Source organism: Dasypus novemcinctus, chromosome 8 (assembly GCF_030445035.2).
Source record: "Dasypus novemcinctus isolate mDasNov1 chromosome 8, mDasNov1.1.hap2, whole genome shotgun sequence".
Taxonomy (NCBI): Eukaryota; Metazoa; Chordata; class Mammalia; order Cingulata; family Dasypodidae; genus Dasypus; species Dasypus novemcinctus.
Window position 1 is genome coordinate 18,703,057 of NC_080680.1, and position 21,564 is coordinate 18,724,620.

A 21,564-nucleotide genomic window follows, 5' to 3' on the forward strand; every position below is an offset into this window, starting at 1 on the left:
AGTGTGCAGACTTGTGGCCCAGGATTGTATCCAATGCTGGTAGCATTGCATGATTCTCCAGTATATTTGTGCAAAATAAAATAAAATTTTAAAAAATTAAAAAAGATAAAAACAAAAGGAATGTTTACTAAATTACATGGAAATGAAGTTTAAGCTTTCCAGATAAACCATTGCAATAATTTGGACAGCAACAACAATGCAGTTATGACTCTAACTTCCCAAGTAAGGTCAAGTTCACAGGTTAAGAGCATAGACCACACAAAACTTCCCTCACTTCAGACACCAGTCACAAGTTCTGGGATTCCTAGGCCACCCCACTTCTGACAAACTGGCTACAAATTTGGGGGTTCCCACCACTTCTCAGGCTCAATAATTCCCTAGAATGATTCACAGAACTCAGGAAAGTACTATACTTACCATCATAGTTTTACTATACCAAAAAGAATACAAATTAGGACCAGCCAAAATGAGAGACACACAAGGCAAGGTCTGTATTCTCTCAGTGGATTCAGGTTGTGTTGCTCTCCTGGCATATGTGTGCATTACCAACCAGGGAAGCTTACTTGTGCTTCAGTGTCCAGAATTTTTCTTGGGGTTTTTACAGCCTCACCCCTCAAACCCCTCATTCTACACCCACCCGCTGCTCCCTCTCTAGAGCTGTCAGGCTGATATGCCCTGGCTCAAAGCCTTAACCCTCTAATCACAGGGTTGCTCCTTTTAGCACAGCCAGCCCTGATCATCTCTTAGCATAACTTATCAGGTGTGGTTAGGAAGATCCGTGATGAATAACAGACAATGCTAAAGTTGGAAATGTCAAAGATTTAGAGGGTATCCCTCAGGAACCAGGGGTGACTGCCCGGGACAAAGGCCAGCCAAAATATTGGATTACAATACGAAAATGTATTTGCCCCTAAAACCTGAAAGTTTTGGAATATGAGAAGTAGGACTCAGAAATGTGGGACACCCAATTTTTCTGCCTCTTCCTCCTTTGGCTCAGCAGACTCTGAGAGGAATAATTTTGCAAAGGGTATATTATCTGTTACTATTTATTGAGCTACATGTCCTTGTGCAAGCCTCAAGTTTCATTTCCAAAATGGGAGTAACACCTAACTTAACGAATTGTTGAGGGGGTAGAATGTCAGTGAAGCATCCAGCTGGCTTATTACACATGTATAGCAACAGATAAATGCTTTTATTATAGTAGGCCCCCAGGTATGGTAGCCTTATACTACTTTAGTATTTATTTAAAAGATACTGTCACTTGGTTCAAAGTTCAAAAGATACAGAGTTCCATGTTGTTATCTTTTAAAATCTTTTCACTTGTTTCCCAGTCTCCCTGGAGTCAGCTGATGTATCACTTTCGTTTGTATCTTCCCGGAGATGGTTTGTATATCTAAAAGTAAAAGCGTGTTCTTTCCCCACTATTTTTTTTACACTAATTGAATCACAGGATAACATGTTTTATTAATACTTTTTTTTTCCCTTAAAAATCTATTTTGACGATTGCTCCATATCAGTACACAAGGAGTTTCGGTTGTTTTTAAACAGCCGCGGCTCAAGCATTGCGGCAGAGCGTAGAGCACTCAGGCAGGTGTGTTCTCAGAGCCAGTTCTGACCCTTCACTATTGGATAGTCATGGACTCACTCAGCACATTTCGAGCGCCCGCCTGGAGTCAGGCTTCGGCCTAGGAACACCGCAAGGAACAAAAGGGGCGCCGTCCCTCGTGGCCCGCTCGAGCGGCTGTAAGCTTGACCTTCAGCTCTGCCCCCTCCTGGGCGGCGTGGTGCCTCCCGCCCGCACGCCGGCCCTCGGGGGCGTGTGGGGGGGACCTTCGCCGAACGGGCCAGGGTCCCCGCGACTCGGAGTGGGGTCACCGCGGCGAGGGCGGGCCGGGGGCCGTCGGGGTTGGGGACTAGGGCGGGCGGTGCTCAGGGCCCTTTGCGGATCAGCCAGAGGGTGGGAGTGAGGGCGCGCGGCGAGCCGCCCGCGGGGACGCGGGAGACCACCTTCCCCCGAGCCGGGAACCCCAGGCCCGGGCCCAAGTCCCAGCCTCAGCGCCGGGGAGGTCCGAGGGCGCTGACCGGAGCGGATTCTCCGCGAGTCGAAGGGCCGGGCAGACGGAATTCCAGTCAGAAACGCGGCATCCCTGGGCGTCGGGGAGGAGCTGGCGCGACCGAAAGACTTAGGGGCCGCGGCGCTGGTGGCGGGAGCCGAGGGCGGGGCGGCGGGCTCCGCCTCAGCCCTTTAAATTCTAGGCGCGCGGGAACCGCAGCCCAACAGCCGCCGGCGGGCGGGGCCCAGCGGGGCGCGCGCCGCCGCCGCCGCCCAACGACCGCCCCCCAGCCCCGCCCTCCCCCCGACTGTCCAATCGGCAACGCTCTTGCCTCCTTCCCCCTCCTCCGCGGGCGTCTCAGACACTAGCAAACCGCGGTGAAAGAGGACGGGGCGGGGCTCCGGGCGGGTGTGTCTGGGTCAGCGCCTACGTCGCGCGCTGCTCTGAAGTTTCGAACTCAGTTGGCCCTCGACGCCGAAAAAAATATAAGAGCGGCGGCCAATAGCGTGGCAGAAAGGACCCGCGCGCAGGCCCGGCTCCGCCCGCTATGCTAGAAAGAAGTCCAGGCCCAGCCATTGGCTCGCGCGACCTGTCACTCGCCGCTGCGGCCAGCGGACAGGGGCCTCGCGGTGATTGGTTCCGCCCAGGCGCGAAATGTAACGCGGGAAAAGCGGGAGCAGGGACCGCGGCGGCAGGTTGTTATTTTTGGGGGACTCGGCGCCGCGCGTCCTGCTTTCCTGTCACCGCGAGGGCCAGGTCGGCTGCTGCTTCCCGCCGCTGCAGCCTGCCTTGGGGAGTACAAAGAGCCGAGGGCAGGCTCGCCCGGGGCTTGGGGTCCGGCTCTGCCTGCCCGGTGCCCGCGGAGCCGCTCCGCTGAACTCCTTTGGTGGCCGCTGCGCAGGGGGATTCCGGGAAACGTCCACCTGCCATGAGCCGGCGGGGCTGAAAGCCGGCGACTCGGAGCGGGCAAGCGGAGCGAGGGGCAGGTCGGACTCAAGGAGTGCGGCCCGGGGGCGGCGGGCGCAGCGGATCGCGGCCGGGCGATGATCCGGGGCGTGGAGGCGGCGATGGCGGACAACACTCCGCAGCCGCAGCCTGTCATCTTCTGCCACGACTCCCCGAAGCGGGTGCTCGTGTCGGTCATCAGGACCACCCCGATCAAGCCCACGTGCGGCGGCGGGGGGGAGCCGGAGCCGCCGCCGCCGCTCATCCCCACCAGCCCCGGCTTCAGCGACTTCATGGTGTACCCGTGGCGCTGGGGCGAGAACGCGCACAACGTGACGCTCAGCCCCGGGGCCGCAGGCGGCGCCGCCTCGGTCACCTCGCCGGCCGCCGCCGCCGAGCACCCGGGGCTTCGGGGCCGGGCCGCGCCCCCGCCCGCCGCCTCGGCCGCCGCCGCCTCGGGAGGCGAGGACGAGGAGGAAGCCAGCAGTCCCGACAGCGGCCAGCTCAAGGTGAGCGGCGCGGGGCGGGGCGCGGGGCAGCCGAGGGCCCGTTAACGGCGTGGCCCGGGAGCCAGCAGCGCCCGCGGACGGGGCGGGCGGGGCGGGGCCGAGTTTAAAACGCGAGGTCGCTCCGGCCGCCAGCCGGGGCGGGGGCGGTGGCTGACAGGACGCTGACGTCACTGCCGCGCGCCAAAAACGGGCCCCCGCGGGGGGGGGGGGGGGGCGGGCGGCGGTCACGTGACCCGAGTCCCCAGGGCGGCGGGAGGGACCCGAGGTGCCTGGCTGGCAGGTGCAGTGGGCAGGAACGCAGCCCGGGGACGGAGACGAGGCGTGGGCAAAGGCCCCTGCTAGACGCTCGGCCGACACCTGAGTCCTTTTCTGACCAGAGACGGAGGGCAGGGGTTGTGGGCTCTGAGCTGTTATGAGTATGGAGCGGGGAGGACGGTGCGCAGATTCTGCGCCATCACCGCAGACCTGCCGGTCCCTGCCAGAAGATGCCCATCAGGCAGAGACCGCCGAAAATGCAAGAAGGGACTTGGCGTGTTCCCCAGCGGAAGTTTGGCCTTCGCTGCCTTTGATTCACCCAGTTTGCTGCTTGCTAGGTGCCGAGAGCTCAGAGTGGAACAGGACGCTGTAGTCGCTAACCTCGAATTCTTCGCGGTCAACACATTGTTAGAGCTGGAAAGGAAGTGGTTCAAACCTACATTTTACAGCTCAGCCAACTGAGGTTTAGAGAGGGCGAGGAGCTCTCCTTGAGATCCACAACTAGGTAGTGGGAGAGCTGGGACTACGGTCGAGTTTTTGTGTAATTGTCCTGACCGCTTAATGTTCGTGGGATGCCTCTTTGTTGACTTAGCTCTATAGACTGTAAGTGCCAGAGAGCCGGACCATTTCTATCTGATAGACCATTTCACTTTAATGCTCTGTAAGTGCAAGGTGCTCAATAAATATTTGTGGAATGAATGAATGAATGGTACTAATAAAAAGTTAATATCCAGATCCCACTTGTTAAGGGGACAGATAAAAGTTTTCCTAAACACTTAACATATAAATCACCTAGTGGGTAAGTGTATTTATATTGGCAGATACTGTATTTATATATTGAAACTAGTTTAGGTCACTTTAGTTTACATGCAAGTAGCAAAGATGTTGAAACTGTGTTGTTTGGGCCTTGAGGAAATTGATACACTTTGTTATTAATGGCATTGTTACTGAAGAAATATAAAATTTTAAGACTGTGCACTCTGACACATTTCAAGTTGAAACTATACCTCAGTACAAATTTGAAAGAACAAGCGGAAATATACTAGCACTGAGTGAGTTAGTGAAGGACTGTTGACTGGCTCTGTGTAGCTCCTGTTAGGATGGTTGGGTCTTCTAGATATTTTTCTGTTAACATATGTTTTAGTCCTTTTTTAAAAAAACATACATTAGATTATATAAATGATCAACATAAAAGGCATATATGCACAAATACTTGTGGAAGATTTTGCATTTATGATTTTATTTTTAGTTGTAACTTCATCTAATTTCGAGTTATCCAAAATGATTAATGTAAGCACAGGCAATGAAATTTATAGTTTAGTTCTTTTTGGCCTGAAGCAGACTTACCTTCACATAAATCTTTTACCTACTTTGCTAACACAATGCATGGGTTTGCATTTTATTTCCATTTGTCCATCTCTTTTCAGAGGTAAAATATATAGAAGTTATGAAGAACATGTAAAAGTGAAAAAGCGTTTTTATATTTCTCTTCTCAGTCTTTCATATTGCAGCTGTTTCATAATTATTTGAATTGATTTTAACTTTTCCTTTTATTGAGGAAACAATTCAAGTGCAGCTCCAAAAACCATTCATTACCTACCTCATCTTAAGAGGTAAAGGTTAGAATATACCTTTGATTTTAATTTTTCCTTTCATTGAGGAAGCAATTCAAGTGCAGCTCCAAAAACCATTCATTACCTTCCTCATCTTAAGAGGTAAAGGTTAGAATATACCTTTATTTAAGGGAGTTACCCAGTTGGATTTGTGTTCACTGTACTAGAATAAAGTTAGAATTCCAGCACCTTTTACTTTGTTTTGCTTGCTAAAGTACTTGTAGTTCTTTATCTCCACGTAGATGAATCATGCTGACTGATTCTGGTCACTTTTTGGAAAATTGGGAGACAAGTTTGTAATATTGCCAGTGCTAGCAACACTCTCTCTCATTTCAGTGTTTCCTCCAGTGGCCAGCTAGAGACACTAACTGCCGTGGGTTTGAGAATTGCACTTGTCTTCATTTACTGTCTGTGTCCACTGCTCCCAGGAGAGGTGTTAACATCTGAATCCTGCACATCCAGTGTCAGCCTTTCTTTTGCTTTGTTGTTTGCTCCTGCCCAACACTGTCTCCCCTACCTGTGGGAAGAACACCCATCTACCAACTTATTTTGGACTTACGTCACAAGATTGCTTAGCACTAATGAGGTGCAAATATATATTAACACTATCTTCTAGGTTATAGAATTCTTCAGGGAGGGAAGGGAGCAGAGTCTACGTCCGTAGAATATTCCACCTTGCACCCTTGTGCCCTGACTCAGACTGCATTCATGAGGTTACTTCTCCACTGTAAGCTCCGCGTGGACTAGCTTCTCTGTGCATAGCCTCACACACCATTCACCCTTCAGGCTCTACCAGCTGCCTGTTCTGCTTTCCCTTTCTATCAGTTGAACCATTCAAACATCTGAATTGCACATAGTCTCCTTACAAATAGCTGATTATTACACAGTAAATTTTGATCACCACCATGTTAACATCAAGTTAACAGTAGCCACCATTTATTGCCTGGTACAAAGTAAGCACTTAGTAGTGTTGGCAGTAAAGTGCCACACTCTATGTTGAGCATTTTGAATTCTTAATCCATTTGATCTTTGCTTACCTGATGGAGGATTAAGAGAAAAGAGGCCCTGACTTAAGTGTAGTTAAGATCATATGGTAAGTGGCAGAACTAATAGAACTGCCTGGAACCTTCCAGAGCCCCCTTGCTCTTCATCCCTATACCATATTACTCCTGTGTATGTCTTGTGCAAATTGAATTCAGGAGTTTGTTTTTATTTTTTAATATTAAGCTGATATAAGTAAACTTATGAAATATATACTATTCATAACCTACTTGTTTCTCAATTGAGGCGCTTCATAAAGGTACACACAAAACAACAGATAAATTCAAATTAAGGCTTGGAAAGTTGTGAAGATAGGTCAAGGTGGGGATGGAATTAGAACACATGAATGAATATGAAAAGGGAAATGTGATCCATTACATTTTCTCATTTTCTTGTCAAGGTACACACATCTTCTGAGACCTATTTTCTTTTCCCTTCTAGGTTGTTTTTGTGCATTTTATTTGAATTTTACTTGTATAAAAATGTGTCAAGGACTTTTAGGTATTTTAGTCATCACATGAACACCAAGTTTAAATATAACTTTTTCTAAAACCTAGTTCAATGTGTACATTATTATAAATGGTTTGAAGAAATAACCCAAATTTTACTAAAGAACTCTTTTTATTGATATTGGAAGCCTAAGGAAACAATTTCAAAATCACTATCTACCTTCCAGAGGTAGATTCTGACTTAAAAGTTAAATTCACTCAAATAAGGAAAACTTTTTGGCAAATTTAATCATTTTGCTTCTTTCTAGTAGCTTATTTTGTAGCAGTTTCCACAAAATAGCAATAGGACGTTCTAGAATTTCATGCTAACATTGCTTTTTCTGGTGAATCATCAAAGCAGTCTTGACAAGATTTGTTCTTTAGGCTACAGGTGCACTTGTTTGCTGATGAATTAACACTATGTACTTGTCAAAATATACCTACAAATATAGTTTCCTTATTTTCATCTAGGCCCAAAGGAAAAGGGTCCTCTTGAACACTAATTATTTTCATTACATATCATAGAAGATACTCTTTATTTAGGGCATTAGATGATTACTTGCCCTTGCCTTATGCTCTTGGTTGAAAGAATGCTTTAAGTGTGAAGCCTTACCTGCATATGACCAGAACGTTGTATTATATTGTATTTAATTTTAAGCTGTCCATTTCTCATTTGGAAAATAGAAATGTATCGCTTGTAGTTGAAATAAGGTCTTTAAAAATGTTAGAGTTGCTGGAAATGAGCCAAATGGCTAATTTTTTGTGTTTCCCTCACTGTTAGACATGCTGGTTAATATTTTTGTTACCAAAAGTAGGGAAAAAAAGTAATAGAAAAAAATTAAAATTTTTATATTAATGAACCAGTTATTTAAAATTGTGACGGAGTCAATATTATGTTTTTATGTCTTTAAAAATATTAGGGAAAGGATTCTTTTTGGCAGAGGACTTGTGCCACTAACACTAAGGTTTTTAATTAACCTGGTTTCATGTACTATTTCTTTCTTAACACAATCAAAACTATTGTTATGGATCACAGATGCTCTATTCTCTTGTTTATTAATTTTTATTCTTATTTGCATTTGAGAAGATTTAAAAATTGTTTGTGATATGAAACATAACCAGCAATGTTCCATGAAGTTATTGTGGCTTAATACATGATGGCAGTTGATTCTCTAGTTTTACTTCTGGTTAGATCACTCTGCTGACTCTTTGTTGTTTCAATGTGACTAGTGAGGATAATAGCCAAGAACTAAATGTGACTAGTGAGAAAGATAGCCAAGTAAGAAAGAAGATGAAAGAATTTGATAACCATCAATAATTGCCACAAGTTGATTTACTAATTTGGACTTAGTAAGTCAGGATCCAGTTAGGACCTTGCCAGTTCCTAGCTTCACTAGAAATAGAAACTTCTTTAGGAATTAAACAAGTTTGGGAAAAGAGGTCAATATGTACCTCTTTCTATAGTCTCAGTAACAACAAAGAATTGTTGACATCTTTATTCCTTCAACAAATATTTGTTAATGAAGTGCCTAAATAAATTACCTTAGGCTAAAGTATGGTGTGGAATGCAGTTTAAGAATCTCAATGCTTTATAACAACATGGTTCATGTTTTCTGCCCTATGAGGTGTGTTTAATGATGAGGTGTGTTCCACATTGTTGTCATTCTAGGACCCAGGCTGACAGAGCATCCCATACCTGGGACATGCAGGTCTCAAGGCAGAGAGAAAGGAGAGATGGTGAGACTAAAATCTTCTAAGCTTTTGCTTAGAAGTCACACATGTCAATTGCACCCACATCTTATTGGCCAAGCAAGTTTTATGGCCACTTTTCAATGCCCTACTTTCTCAAAGAAACTGTCCCTAGCTTTCAGTGTGTCTAATGTTTTCTTCAACTGAAATTTTGTGCCCCAGGTGGCAGCAGGTTGTTATTTGCCTTATACTGGTTTCAAGGAATGCCCTCTGCATAGCTGCTTTTCTGCCCATGAGAGCATTTGAGTTGGGAGAAACGAAAACAGATATCTCCCATTAGTTCTTTAGGTAGCTCCCAGCCAGGTCAAAATAAACATCAGTGGAACAGAATGAGAGTTCAGAAATGAACCAATGGCCAAATGATTTTTCAACAAGGGTGTGAAGTCTATCCAATGGGAAAAGAATAGTCTCTTCAACAAATGGTGCAGGGAAAACTGGATATGCCCCTGCAACAGAATCAAAGTGGATCTCTATCTTACACCATACACAAAAATTAACACAAAATGGATCAGCTACGTAAATCTAAGAGCTAAAGCCATAAAACTGTTAGATGAAAAGGGAGAGCATCTTCATGATCTTAAATTTGGCAATGGATTTTTAGATATGATACCAGAAACCCAAGCAACAGTAATGAAAAATAGATCATTAGACTTCATCAAAATTAAGACTTTTCCACATCAAAGAACTTTTGTATCAAGAGAGTGATAAGACAACCTACAGAGTTGGAGAAAATATTGTATACCAAGGTTTATTGTAGCATTATTCAAAATAATCAAAAGGTAGAAACAACCTAAGTGTCCGTCAACAGTTGAATAGATAAACTGTGATTTATCAATGGAATGGAATATATCAATGAATGAAATATTCAGTTGTAAAAAGGAATGAAGTTCTGATACATGCTGCAACATGGATGAACCTCAAACACATTATGCCAAGTAAAATAAGGCAGACAAAAAGTACAAATATTATATAATTCCACCTCTATAAAACTTCTAGAATAAGCTAATTCATAGAGGTTACCAGGAGCTGGAGGGAGAGAGAATGGGGAGTTATTGCTTAATGGTAACAGAGCTTCTGTTTGGGGTGATGGGAAAGTTTTGGTAATGGATGGCAGTGAAGGTAACACAACATTGTGAATGTAATTAATACCACTAAATGGTACACTAAAAATGATTAAAATGGGAAATTGCACTTATATATATATGTTAACACAACAAAAACCTAGAAAAACAATTCTTTGAAACTAAAATCTACTCTGCTCCCTTGGAACAAGGGATAGGGTCCTACCCTGGGAATGCACTACCAAGTCATGGAGGGGGATGGGCAAAAGCAAGTAAAAATGCCACAAAGCTTTCCTACCTCTTTTTAAGTTGCCTTTTTCTTGATTCATTGTTTGCTTGGTTGTTGATTCTGACAGATTTGCTCAATTTTTTGGTGTCTCTGTGGGAGTATGGACCCTTGGACCTACTTACTGCACCAATTCTGCTGAGGTCACTCAAGAAAGACTTTTTAAAATTTAGGATATTTTGCTTTAATGGGTGGAGTCCAGAAATTTTATTAATGTTGATAAAAATGTTTAACAGGATGGAATCCGACGTGGTAGACCCAGAGCAGATACTGTCCGGGATTTAATAAATGAAGGAGAGCATTCATCCAGCAGAATCCGTTGTAACATCTGTAATAGGGTGTTTCCTCGGGAGAAATCGCTCCAGGCTCACAAAAGGACTCATACAGGTAAGGCAAACAAATTTTGGAGAATGCCAGAAGTAATACTTCTTTTTACATTTTAAAATATGGCTACTATACATGGCTAAAAAAGTGTGAAGTTGTAATTTTGAATCATTACTAAAGTGACTAAAGGTTTTAGCTTTGGGTACTATTCAGTAAAATTTTTACTTAATGAAATATCTGATTTTGAGAATATTTGTGTTTTTCCCCAGTCTACTTTAAAATACTGCAAATAACTGATTCATAGACCATAGAGCACTTACTGACAGTGTAGTTAAGATTCAAGGCTATGTGGTATAATAAAAAGAGCCCTGAGCCCCAGCCCTGGACCACCTACCACCAAGGCACTGCATACCTTTGAGCAGTGCATCACCTGAGACTCCTAAGCCTAAACCTACTGTGCCATATACCAGGGAACTGACCCAAGATCCGTAAGGTGTAGGTAAGCTCTTAATATTATGTGCTTCAAAAAGCTTTTTTCTTACTATTTTAAATAATTCCCTTATATCCTGTGTTTTATTAGCTCATATCCAACCATTATAACCCTTTAGTATATCTCTAAATAATGAGAAACTTGGGACACGGATGTGGCTCATGTGATAGGGCCTGCACCTACCATATGGGAGGACCCAGGTTTGATCCCTGGGATCTCTTGGTGAAAAAGAACAGAAAGCGTGCCTACATGGCGAGCCAGTGCCCAAGTGGTGAGCTGAGTGCCTGCACTAGTGCCCACATGGAGAGTCAAGTGCCCATGTGACGGCCTGTGTGGCAAGCCAGTGCCCATGTGGCGAGCTGAGTGCCTGCACAGCAAGCCGAGTGCCCGCGTGGTGAACCAGTGCCTGTGCAAGTGAGTTACGCAGCAAGATGATGGTGCAACAAAAGAGAGATGAAGGGAGAGTCAAGGTGAAGCACAGCAGAGACCAGGAACTGAGGTGGCACAATTGACAGGGAACCTCTCTCCACATCAGAGGTCCTCAGGATTGAATCCTGGTGAATCCTAGAGGAGAAAGATGAAAAGACAAGACAAAAAGAGAAATAGATACAGAAGATCACATAGTGAAACACAGACAGCAGGAACAGCAGGGCGGGAGGAGGGGAAGGGGGAAATAAATAAATAAATCTTAAAAAAAAAAAGAGAGAAACTTATGGCAGTCTTGTCATTTCACTATTTTCTGAGTCAAATAGGTGAACCAGTATATAATTGTTTTTTATTTTTAATTTTTAAATTTTTAAAATTCATTTTTAAAAAATATTACATTCAAAAAATATGAAGTCCCATTCAACCCCACTGCCCCCACCCCCCACTCCCCCCACAGCAACATTCTCTCCCATCATCATGACACATCCATTGCATTTGGTAAGTACATCTCTGGGCATCGCTGCACCTCAAGGTCAATGGTCCACATCATAGCCCATACTCTCCCACGTTCCATCCAGTGGGCCCTGGGGGGATCTACAATGTCTCATAATTGTTCGTGAAGCACACCCAGGACAACTCCAAGTCCCGAAAACGCCTCCACATCTCATCTCTTCCTCCCATTCCCCGCACCCAGCAGCCACCATGGCCACTTTTCCCACACCAATGCCACATTTTCTCTGTGGACATTGGATTGGTTGTGTCCATTGCACTTCTATGTCAAGAGGGGGCTTAGATTCCACATGGATACTGGATGCAATCCTCCTGCTTTCAGTTGTAGGCACTCTAGGCTCCATGGTGTGGTGGTTGACATTCTTCAACTCCATGTTAGCTGAGTGGGGTAAGTCCAATAAATCAGAGTGTAGGAGTTGAAGTCTGTTGAGGTTCAGGGCGTGGGCTGTCATATTGTTAGTCCAGAGATTCAAATCCCCTAGATATATCTTAAACCCCAGCACCAACTACAGTTCCAGCAAAGTAGCATGAAAGGCTTGTGAAAAGAGATCCCATCTGAGTCCAGTTCCATCACGCAGAAACACCAGCTCCAAAGAAGGGCCATCTGACATGGCAGTGAACCCCATCTGCCATGACCATAGAACCAGTGGGTCTCTTTAGCTCTCAAAAGAACCAATACCTGGAGTTGTATTACTTTATCTGTCTCTGAGACTCTGCTCAGGTGTGCATAAGGGCAATCCTTCTGACAACCTCCAGACTCTTTTTTAGAGACTCATAGCCATATAAACTCATTTCTCCTTTCCATTTTCCCCCTTACATTAGGTCAAACAGCATTTTAAACTCCTATTATATGTAGACAGGGATATTCTGCTGGTCTGCATTGAACCTTTAATTCAAGGTCATTTTCTAGTTGCATCATCAGCTGATATTTGGTAGTGATCCCTCGGTGCCAGGGAGGCTCATCCCCGGGTGTCATGTCCCACGCTGGGGGGAATGCACTTGCATCTACATGCTGAGTTTGGCTTCGAGACTGGCCACATTTGAGTAACATGAAGGCTGTCAGGAGGAAACTCCTAGGCACAGTACTGCTCTAGGCCTTGTTCTTATTTCAGGCATATAGGCTCACAAGCATAGTCATTAGTATCAGGGACTCACTGTTGGACCCTCATTCCTTCCTGGTTCTTACCGTTGCACCTGGGGGACTGCCGCTGCTCCCCTAGGGACCATGACAGAGCCCCCCTGGCCAGGAACCCAGTACCCCCCCAGCTGTTGTTTTTAATTGTTTCCACTATGAGTATATCCAAACATTACCATGCACCCTGGACATATGCCCTGTATAACTCCCTGTCAACCATATATAGCCTGTCAATAACATCCTGTACCAGTGTCCCTCCGCCACCATTGTTGAACCACTCTGTGATCCAAAACTTCCTGAAAAGTGAAGCCCAATATAATGTCAGGTTCCCTTACTAGTAAAATGGAATATAGCGATGAGTTTAAAGGTTAGATCTAGAATACGTATTGATTTGGAAAAATTCTACATCCTATCTTTTTTCCTAATTATTGAGCTTCTCTTCACAAGAGTCTTAGATCACAGTAATTCATATATACAATATACAGTACTCCCACACATCCACCATAAAACTTTTTCCCTTCCACAGCGATAATCTTATAACTTATTCATAGTATATTATTGTTCAGTAAAGGAAAGTTTTCAAGAAATAAGTTTCATTATGACTGAGCAACATTTATTGAGCACTTTCTCTGAGTCCCACATTGTGCTGTGTATAGGAAATCTAAATAGAGGATAAGGTGTTAGAAATCTCTGCATTAAGAGTCTGGCATGATACATAAACAACCTAGGACACTAAGTTAGCGAAAGGACAGCTCAATTATGTGGAGATGGGGGTGTTTGGAGGAGTTCCACTGAAAACCTACAGCACTGGGAAGATCTGAATGGACAGAGAAGATAGGATATTCAAGGAGTAGAACAATTGGGAGGAATGACCTCATGGCTAGAAAGAGTCTCCAGGAGAGGAGTCAGGATACCTCCCCAACCCAGTAGGATTGCATGTAGTGTAGATAGAGTCTGTTGTGACCTACTAGTCAGTAGGCAGATTTTCAGTTGTCCAAGAAGTGTAGTGGAGTTTGGGCTGATTTAGGGGTTAGCTGGTATGGCAAAAGCAAAGTTCTATGACAGCTACTCTGGAAATGCTATGGAGACCGGCTGGAAGACTCCCACTGTTAATATTAAGTGGGAGGGGCTGACAGTCTCATCAGGGGAAATTGCAGTTGGAAAGTAGCAGTAGAGACACCAGCACATAAAATGGTATAAGCCAAAGATAATAACTTCAAGGATTTGAGCCTGGGTATCTAAAAGCTCAAGGCCTAAAGAAAACAGTTCTCAAGTGGATAACTCATTGATATCTTCAAAGTACTCTTGTTAGCGTTTCCATTTGTAGTTCTGTAGAGACTATGAAGTATTTAATATTTGTTTGTGGTCTGACCTATATATAGATTGATTCTGTCTTTTACCCCTTCCGTTTTCTTACCTTGTTTTCTCAGAAATAATGTATAACATTTGTCTACATAGGTGAGAGACCCTATCTGTGTGATTATCCAGACTGTGGAAAAGCCTTTGTTCAAAGTGGGCAACTCAAAACACATCAGCGTCTTCACACCGGAGAGAAACCTTTTGTTTGTTCAGAAAATGGTATGGTATTAGAAGTTAAATTTATGGAATAAGTAGTTGTGAGTTAAAACTTAATGTCTTTTATTTGAATTTTTAGGGGGAGAGATTTTTGATGTAGATTTTATAAAACATCATAGACTTTCTTCCTTCCTAATTATGATCCCTGCTGAGTATCTTTGAAATGATTGAATTTTTAAAAGAGTGTTCTTATAGAAGAAAATACTAAAGGGTAATAAAAATACTCTGCAGTTACAGGCAGGAGAAAAAGTCTTAGAGTAAATACTGTCTTTAGAAGTTGTCTTTTATTTGGGTTTTGGAATTTTTAAACTATTAACCTGAAGTAAGCACATTATTATTTAAATTTTTAGTAAAGGGGAAAATTTTTACCATCGTTTAACAATGCCACTGTTAGTAATATCTTGTGAGATACTTTTCTTATGCATATTTTTACATAGTTATATTTGAAATTTAGTACAGGTTTGTCTTGTTGCTCTATAATTGTCTTGTTTTTTTTAACAAATGTTGTAAATGTCTACTATTTCATCTAGTGAATTTGCTTATTGGATATCGAATATTTGTTTCTTAAATTTGCTTGTTATACATAAAGCTGAAGGGAATATTTTCATACTTTGTTCGTCTTTTGAGATATTTCCTTATGATCGATTCCAAGAAAGGAATTACTGGGTCAGAGATTTGGAAGATTTTTATGACTCATGCTAAACACTTCCCAGTGGTGTTGACACATTTGCATTCCACCGTCTGTAACGTGAAAGAACCATCTTACCATCCCCCTCTCTAGCATTGATAATACTGGACTTAGGTTTCTTTTTTCCACCAAATTATAAAACGTTAAACTTCACTGTCTTAACTTGCCTTTCTTGGATACCAATGAAACTGAACATTTTTCCATATGTCTGCTGAATGGACAGATTCTGATGAGTGTTTCCCTCTGTGTTTTGAAGGCTGCCTAAGCAGATTCACCCATGCAAACCGCCACTGTCCGAAGCACCCTTATGCCAGGCTGAAGAGAGAGGAGCCCACAGACACACTCAGCAAGCACCAGGCTGCGGACAACAAAGCTGCCGCCGAGTGGTTGGCAAAGTAAGGCACTCTGTATTTGGTCCACAGTAAAAATCTCAGTTGGGGGCTTGGCTTTATATTAGGCACTTTCATAATTCTCTCATTTCACATAAGTTGCTTTGATACACATTTTATAAAATGATTTGAAATGGCATTTTATTTCCTTACACCACAGAATTGTAATGAGTGAGATTAGGATCAATGTATGATAGAAGACTTTATTATGACATTAACTAATTGGAGTGCCTTGACCACAATGTATTTGTTTTTTTGCAGTTCATTTGAAAAGAAAGTGTTTTCCCCTTTGGTCAATATGTATCTTTTTAATTACATTGCTTTTAAAGAAGGCTGTAAGTGTATTGTTTTTCATTTGTCATCAGTGCAAGCTCTTCATTTTCTTTACATTATAGTTATATATGTGCTGATTGTAACAAGGATAGAGATTAGAGGTTTTTCTGGTGTGAAGATCCAAATAGAACCCATTGAACTTTTTGTAAGGCCAACAAGGGGACAAGTAGCAAATCTCCTCTCAGGACATTTTGATTTAAGGATTCATCAGTTGTGTATAAGCCAGCAACATCTGGTCATGCCTCTCCCCACCTTCACTGGCTTCCTTGCACTTAGAATACATCCAGATTCCTAATTGTGCTGCAACAGCTCTGCCTACCTCTGGTAACACCACCGTCTCCAGCCACCCTGGGCTTTTGCTTCTCAACCCCACTCTATCACTTAGTCCCTACTGATCCCTCTGCCTGGAGTGTGTTTCCCTCTCATTTGGGCACTCTTGACTCACCCTTCAGTTCTCACTCAGCTTAAACCTCACTTCAGGAAAGCCTTCCCTGGCCTGCCCACCAACCCTCTAAACAAGGTTAGATTCAATAAATGCTTTTATAACACACTGTGTTTTCCCTTTTAAAACATCCATCACAGACTTATTTATTTGTTCACTGTCTATCTTTCTTGCTGGGCAGTAAGCTCTGTAAGGGCAGGGATTATATTTGTCTTATTTACCCCTATATCCTCAGCCTAGCACAGTGAGTAAGCCTTGATAAATATTTGGATGGATAAACTCTGTTTTATTTGAAGAATCAGATAACAGAATCTGACAATATTATTTGATTATGCAAGTTAAGGAAAGTTTGTCAGCATTTTCACAGACATTTTCTACTTGGATGCAATGTCCCATGGGCACCTTAAACTAAATATCTCCATCGCTTCCCTCCCTCTTCCTCCTGGCTGGTCCTCACTGCTCCATTATCTCTAATTTTGCCCAAGCTAGAAACCTCTTGGTTATCCTTGTCTTCATACTACCTTTCCCCACTCTGCTCAATGGCCAAGTTATGTGGATTCTTCCTCCTTAATGACTCTTAACTTCAGCCACTTAAACTCTCAATTCAGTCTCCAAGGATCTTTCTAAAATAAAATGCTAGTATGATCCTCACCATATAGTCTAAATGCTTTATTATGGCATTTAAAGCCCTTCTTTACTGGTCCCTGCTTACCTTGCTAAACTTATCTTTTGCCCTTCTTGTTTTCTAGCCATCCTTCAAGTCATATGGGACCATTTGCATTGTTTAAAATACCTCTGGGTATAGCCAGACTTTTCTGATATGAGTATTCTGGTAGTTATTTATTTTTGTATGTAATTTTTACCAGCTTTTTTGAGGTATAATTGACATACAATAAATTGTATATGAAGTTTAATACAAATGGAGTCATATGGTACGAACTCCTGTTCATTTGGCTTCTTTTACTCTAATTATTTTGAGATTTATCATAATACTTTTAATTGCTGAGTAGTATTCAACTGCATGGCTATACCTCAACTTTTTTATTCATTTACCTATTTCTGGACATGTGGGTTGTTTTTGGCTATTACAAAATCTACTATGAGCATTCAAGTACAAGTGCTATGGACATTTTTGCATGTAATAGTACTGTCTTTTAAATTTGCATTTCTTTAGTTACCAAAAGGGTTGAATGTCTGCATTGTCTTGTGAATTACTGTATGTTCTGAAATAGAATAATGATGCTGTATCTGTTGGGCAGTAATTGCTTTCTCCTATTTTGTGGGTTTCCATTTTTACATAGTTAACTGTCATTCTTTTCCTTAGTATTTCTTACAGTACTTCGGCCCTTAAAAAGTTACCATATCTCTGTGGATAGGGTAAATTTCTAATGACATCATTTTTCTGCAATTTTAAATTTTTACTCTAGTTCATTTCAGATATGATCTTTAAGGTAGTTATAGTTGAAGGCCAAAGCGTATGATTATAGAGTTCAGCAGGAGACCCAGAACTGCCAGTTTTTGATTATGGGAACTTGAGCAAGTCCCTCAACTTTTTCTTTTTTTCTTCTGTACATGGGAAATGTAAGTGTTATATGTGAAATCACTTGATAACTTTATAAGCTTAAACATAAAATAATACTGTGGTGAGGAACTTCTTTTTTTTTTTTTAAAAAAAAGTAAACATTTGAGAATTTCAAGTATGGCATGGAACTCTGATGCATACTTATTTCATATAGGTACTGGGAAACGAGAGAGCAGCGTACCCCTACTTTGAAGGGAAAGCTCGTGCCGAAGGCCGACCTGGAGCAGCAGGATCCTCTGGAATACCTTCAGTCTGACGAGGATGATGATGAGGAGAAGATCTGTGCCCAGCGCAGGCTGCAAGAGCAGCGGGAGCGCCTGCACGGAGCCCTTGCCCTCATAGAGCTCGCCAACCTGACAGGAGCTCCCCTCCGACAGTAGCCCGGACACGGACTCTTCCGCTGTACAAAAGTACTGCCCAGCCTCCTTAAAAAGTAGATCCTTGGGCATAAGCTAAGCACCTTATTTGCTTATCATAGGCTGCTATTCTGTAGAAATTTATGAAGAATGTTATCACCCCAGATTATGGGGTGAGAGAGAATTGCACTTTTTTTTTATATGGAAATGGATTTGTTGTAAAATTTAAAATATTTGTAAATATGGGACTGCACAGGACAGGGTAGAAAACTACATATTGTGGGAAGCTAGATTTTGCAAGTTTAATGCATTCATTGGAAGCAGTTCTCACAGGAAGCACTTTCTGAATAAGACACTTGTTGGAAAAAACAGAATGGTACATATAGCCAAAGAAGGTTGAAATAGATTATTTATAAGATCATTTTTACAATGTATATTACTATGCTTAACAATACTGTAAACACTGAAGCAAGCAAGAAAGTATAAGATGTGTGTGTAAGATATATATTTTTAAATTGCAAAATAGTGTGCCCAGTAAGGCAAGAGAAATGGGAAACTGACTATTTTGGGAGGCGTTCTAAGTTATGGAATGGAAGAAAATAGATATTTGAGGATCTTGGTAAGATGCATAACAGTTCAGAATTTTCAAAATTGAAGTAAAATCAGTCTTATTCTATCTTTCTGGGATTTTACAACTCACTATGATGATTAAGTTTGAAAAGCACTTGTCATTCCTAACATGTTAACTTGGGAACTTTTGCACATTTCATATTTCTCATTTGCTGAAATTGAGTGATTAATCTTGCAAAGTCTAGGTAACATGGTAATTGGTGATTTTTTAATACATATTACGTGCCCTGTGATGAGATTTGGCACTTGGATTTTTTTAATAGAAGGGACATCTACAGGGTTTTTTAGTGAATTGTAGATCTTTTGTTAGCAAACACTAAATTTTAATTGTACTGCTTGTTTAGAATTACTAGCAAATGGAAGCCTCCATATTTATATTTTCAGTGCATAAAGCCACCTTCTTGCTTTATTTCAGAATAACATGCCAAGCTATTTTGTGTTTACTAAATTTAGTTATCAGTTAAACACTGCAGAAATATTAGCTATTCAGATAAGTAGGCTTTGGGATAGTTTTAACTGCAAGTGTATTAACTAGTGTTGGTTTTAAACCATTTCTAAAATAGATGAAGTTATTAAACACCACTTTATGTACTGAAGCATGAACAGAAAAATCAGCAGCTGAGCAGTCCACCTCCTTTTTGTAGGCTTAAACCTTGATCATTTTAGCTTTTTTTTAAGCAGAAACTAAATAACATGCATAGCATGGTAATTTATAGATTGCTTAATTGGAGTAAATCTCAGAATAATAGAGGAAAATATGGGCTCTTCAGTGTGTCTTTTATTTTCTTTTTTGAGTTAAAGTAGTATCAGTAAGATACCGCTGTTAGTTTAAACATTATCTAGGATGTAGGCTTCTTTATCCAAAATCCCAATGTGTTGCAGTACACAGATGGTTTAAAACATGTAGCCATGGGGAAGGGGAAGTATGTAAATGTCTTAAAAAGAAAAGTAGCAAAAGTGTAAAAGAAGATATGACAGTAACAAATAATGTGTATGATGAGGACATACTTTAAAAATGTAATTCCTCTGTACAGTAAATTACAAATCTTGAGGGATTTTTTTTTGTAATGAGAGAATTTATATTTGTAATGGTCTAAGAATTTTGTTTGTAATCTGGTATATAGAATTTTAACTTGGAGCACTTAAAAGCATGGTAAGGGAGACTATAGTTTCTGAATTTCTTGGTTTAGGTTTCAACATTTCCTCTAGAATTTTTCCTTTGAAATATGATTTAAATGAACTATAAAAGCAACACTCATCAGTCTTGAGAAAGTTAAAATTTGATAAACTTACCTCAAGAAGGAAGGGCAGTAAGAATTTTAAAAATATGAATGCTTGCCGGTTCACAGATAACAACATTTAAGGTCTTCAAAAGTAAGGGTTTTTGTTTGTTTGTTTGTTTCTCCACTCAGCTTTTTCAACCATAATAGTTATATTTACAAACATATTTTATTTGTATAATTGGAACAGTTTAAGAAATTATCACAACTATTTACTATAGAAACATTTAAAATGTTCTTTTTTGATATAAGCTATATACTTGGACAGAATACATTGGCATCTAAAATTTGAGGTGTGTTAAGACTGCTTTTTGTTTTAAAAATGTGGTTTACATTCAAATTTTTGAAGTGTTTCATGAGTCATGGCAGAGTTAACAGCATAAGAACAAACATGCTGTAATTTTAAGAGATGCTTTGAATAAAAATTTATTTTAAGTTAAAGTACATGGTCATTCTTGAAACTTTTAAAATTTGTTTTCCTAGCAAAAATATAATAAGCATGATACAAAAAAGTTAAAAATAGAAAAGGCACATGCAGCTCTACATTTTAACATTATTTTGACATGTTTTCTATTTCCTTCTGGTCTTATCCCAGGCATGACTTTTTCATAGTTGCAACAATAGTGTAAATTGCTCTTTCTTACTTTAAAATTTTAATGTTCCTGCCTCGTTTATTATTACAGTGTCAGAAATACACGTGTGTTGATAAGTATTAAACTATTGCCAGCCCGATTCCAGACCTTACATTTCTAAGAGTAATAAGGAACTGGGATTTCATCTCACCAATATTCAGGATGTGTTTAATCTTCTTGTTACCACCCAAGAATCTACTCAAAGCCTTCTCCCTGTTTACTTAAAAGCAAATCAGTTTTCCTTTTTTTATCATTTATTCTTGGTAGATCTTTAGTAGCCTTGTCCAGACTTAGTGCAAAAGAATTTCACAAGCAACACTTCATTGTGAGTTGTAATTTCAACAGGGTAAGAATATGATTTTGCCAGCAACTAAAGGTTTGGGCAGTATGTAATGGAAGGAAATGAATTACAGTTATGACTAAGGTCATCATGAAAAGTCACTTTAAAATAGTTTTGCAGTCCAAACTTATTTGGATACTCTGAACATTTAATTTATCTTTTTGAGGAAATTAACTAAAATGACTAAGTTTAGATTTTTGGGGTCAACTTTAATAAGAATTCATTTTTTATTTTAAACAGTGTCATGTGTGTTTTCTTGTTTTGGTTAATTTGGGCTTTTCTTACCTTTTTCTCAGTTTTTAGTCTCTTGCTTATTGTGCTTAAGATAGAAAAACAGTTGTCCAAGCCATTCTCCATACAGTGTGGCTTAAACTTCTATTTAACTTGAAATCTTTAGCTTTTCCAGCTAAATTAATTAGAATGAAAAAATG

The 21,564-nt window shown here is 41.2% G+C and overlaps 1 protein-coding gene across 1 annotated transcript; it reads left to right on the top strand.

The window, feature by feature from the left end:
• Positions 1-2,966: 2,966 nt before the first annotated feature.
• On the top strand, positions 2,967-20,602 carry ZNF367 (zinc finger protein 367). Its single transcript, XM_058301549.2, has 5 exons — positions 2,967-3,508; positions 10,238-10,388; positions 14,345-14,464; positions 15,406-15,544; positions 18,050-20,602. The coding sequence occupies exons 1-5, from the start codon at positions 3,098-3,100 to the stop codon at positions 18,273-18,275; spliced, it is 1,047 nt and encodes a 348-aa protein (XP_058157532.1). The 5' UTR covers positions 2,967-3,097; the 3' UTR covers positions 18,276-20,602.
• Positions 20,603-21,564: the final 962 nt, after the last annotated feature.

What these genes read in the sequence shown, in the direction of transcription:
- ZNF367 (XM_058301549.2), top strand. Translation starts at nt 3,098, where the DNA reads ATGATCCGGGGCGTGGAGGCGGCGATGGCGGACAACACTCCGCAGCCG. An exon ending in TCACAAAAGGACTCATACAG is followed by an intron (nt 10,389 to 14,344) that starts GTAAGGCAAACA and finishes TTGTCTACATAG; the next exon opens with GTGAGAGACCCTATCTGTGT. An exon ending in GCCGCCGAGTGGTTGGCAAA is followed by an intron (nt 15,545 to 18,049) that starts GTAAGGCACTCT and finishes TATTTCATATAG; the next exon opens with GTACTGGGAAACGAGAGAGC.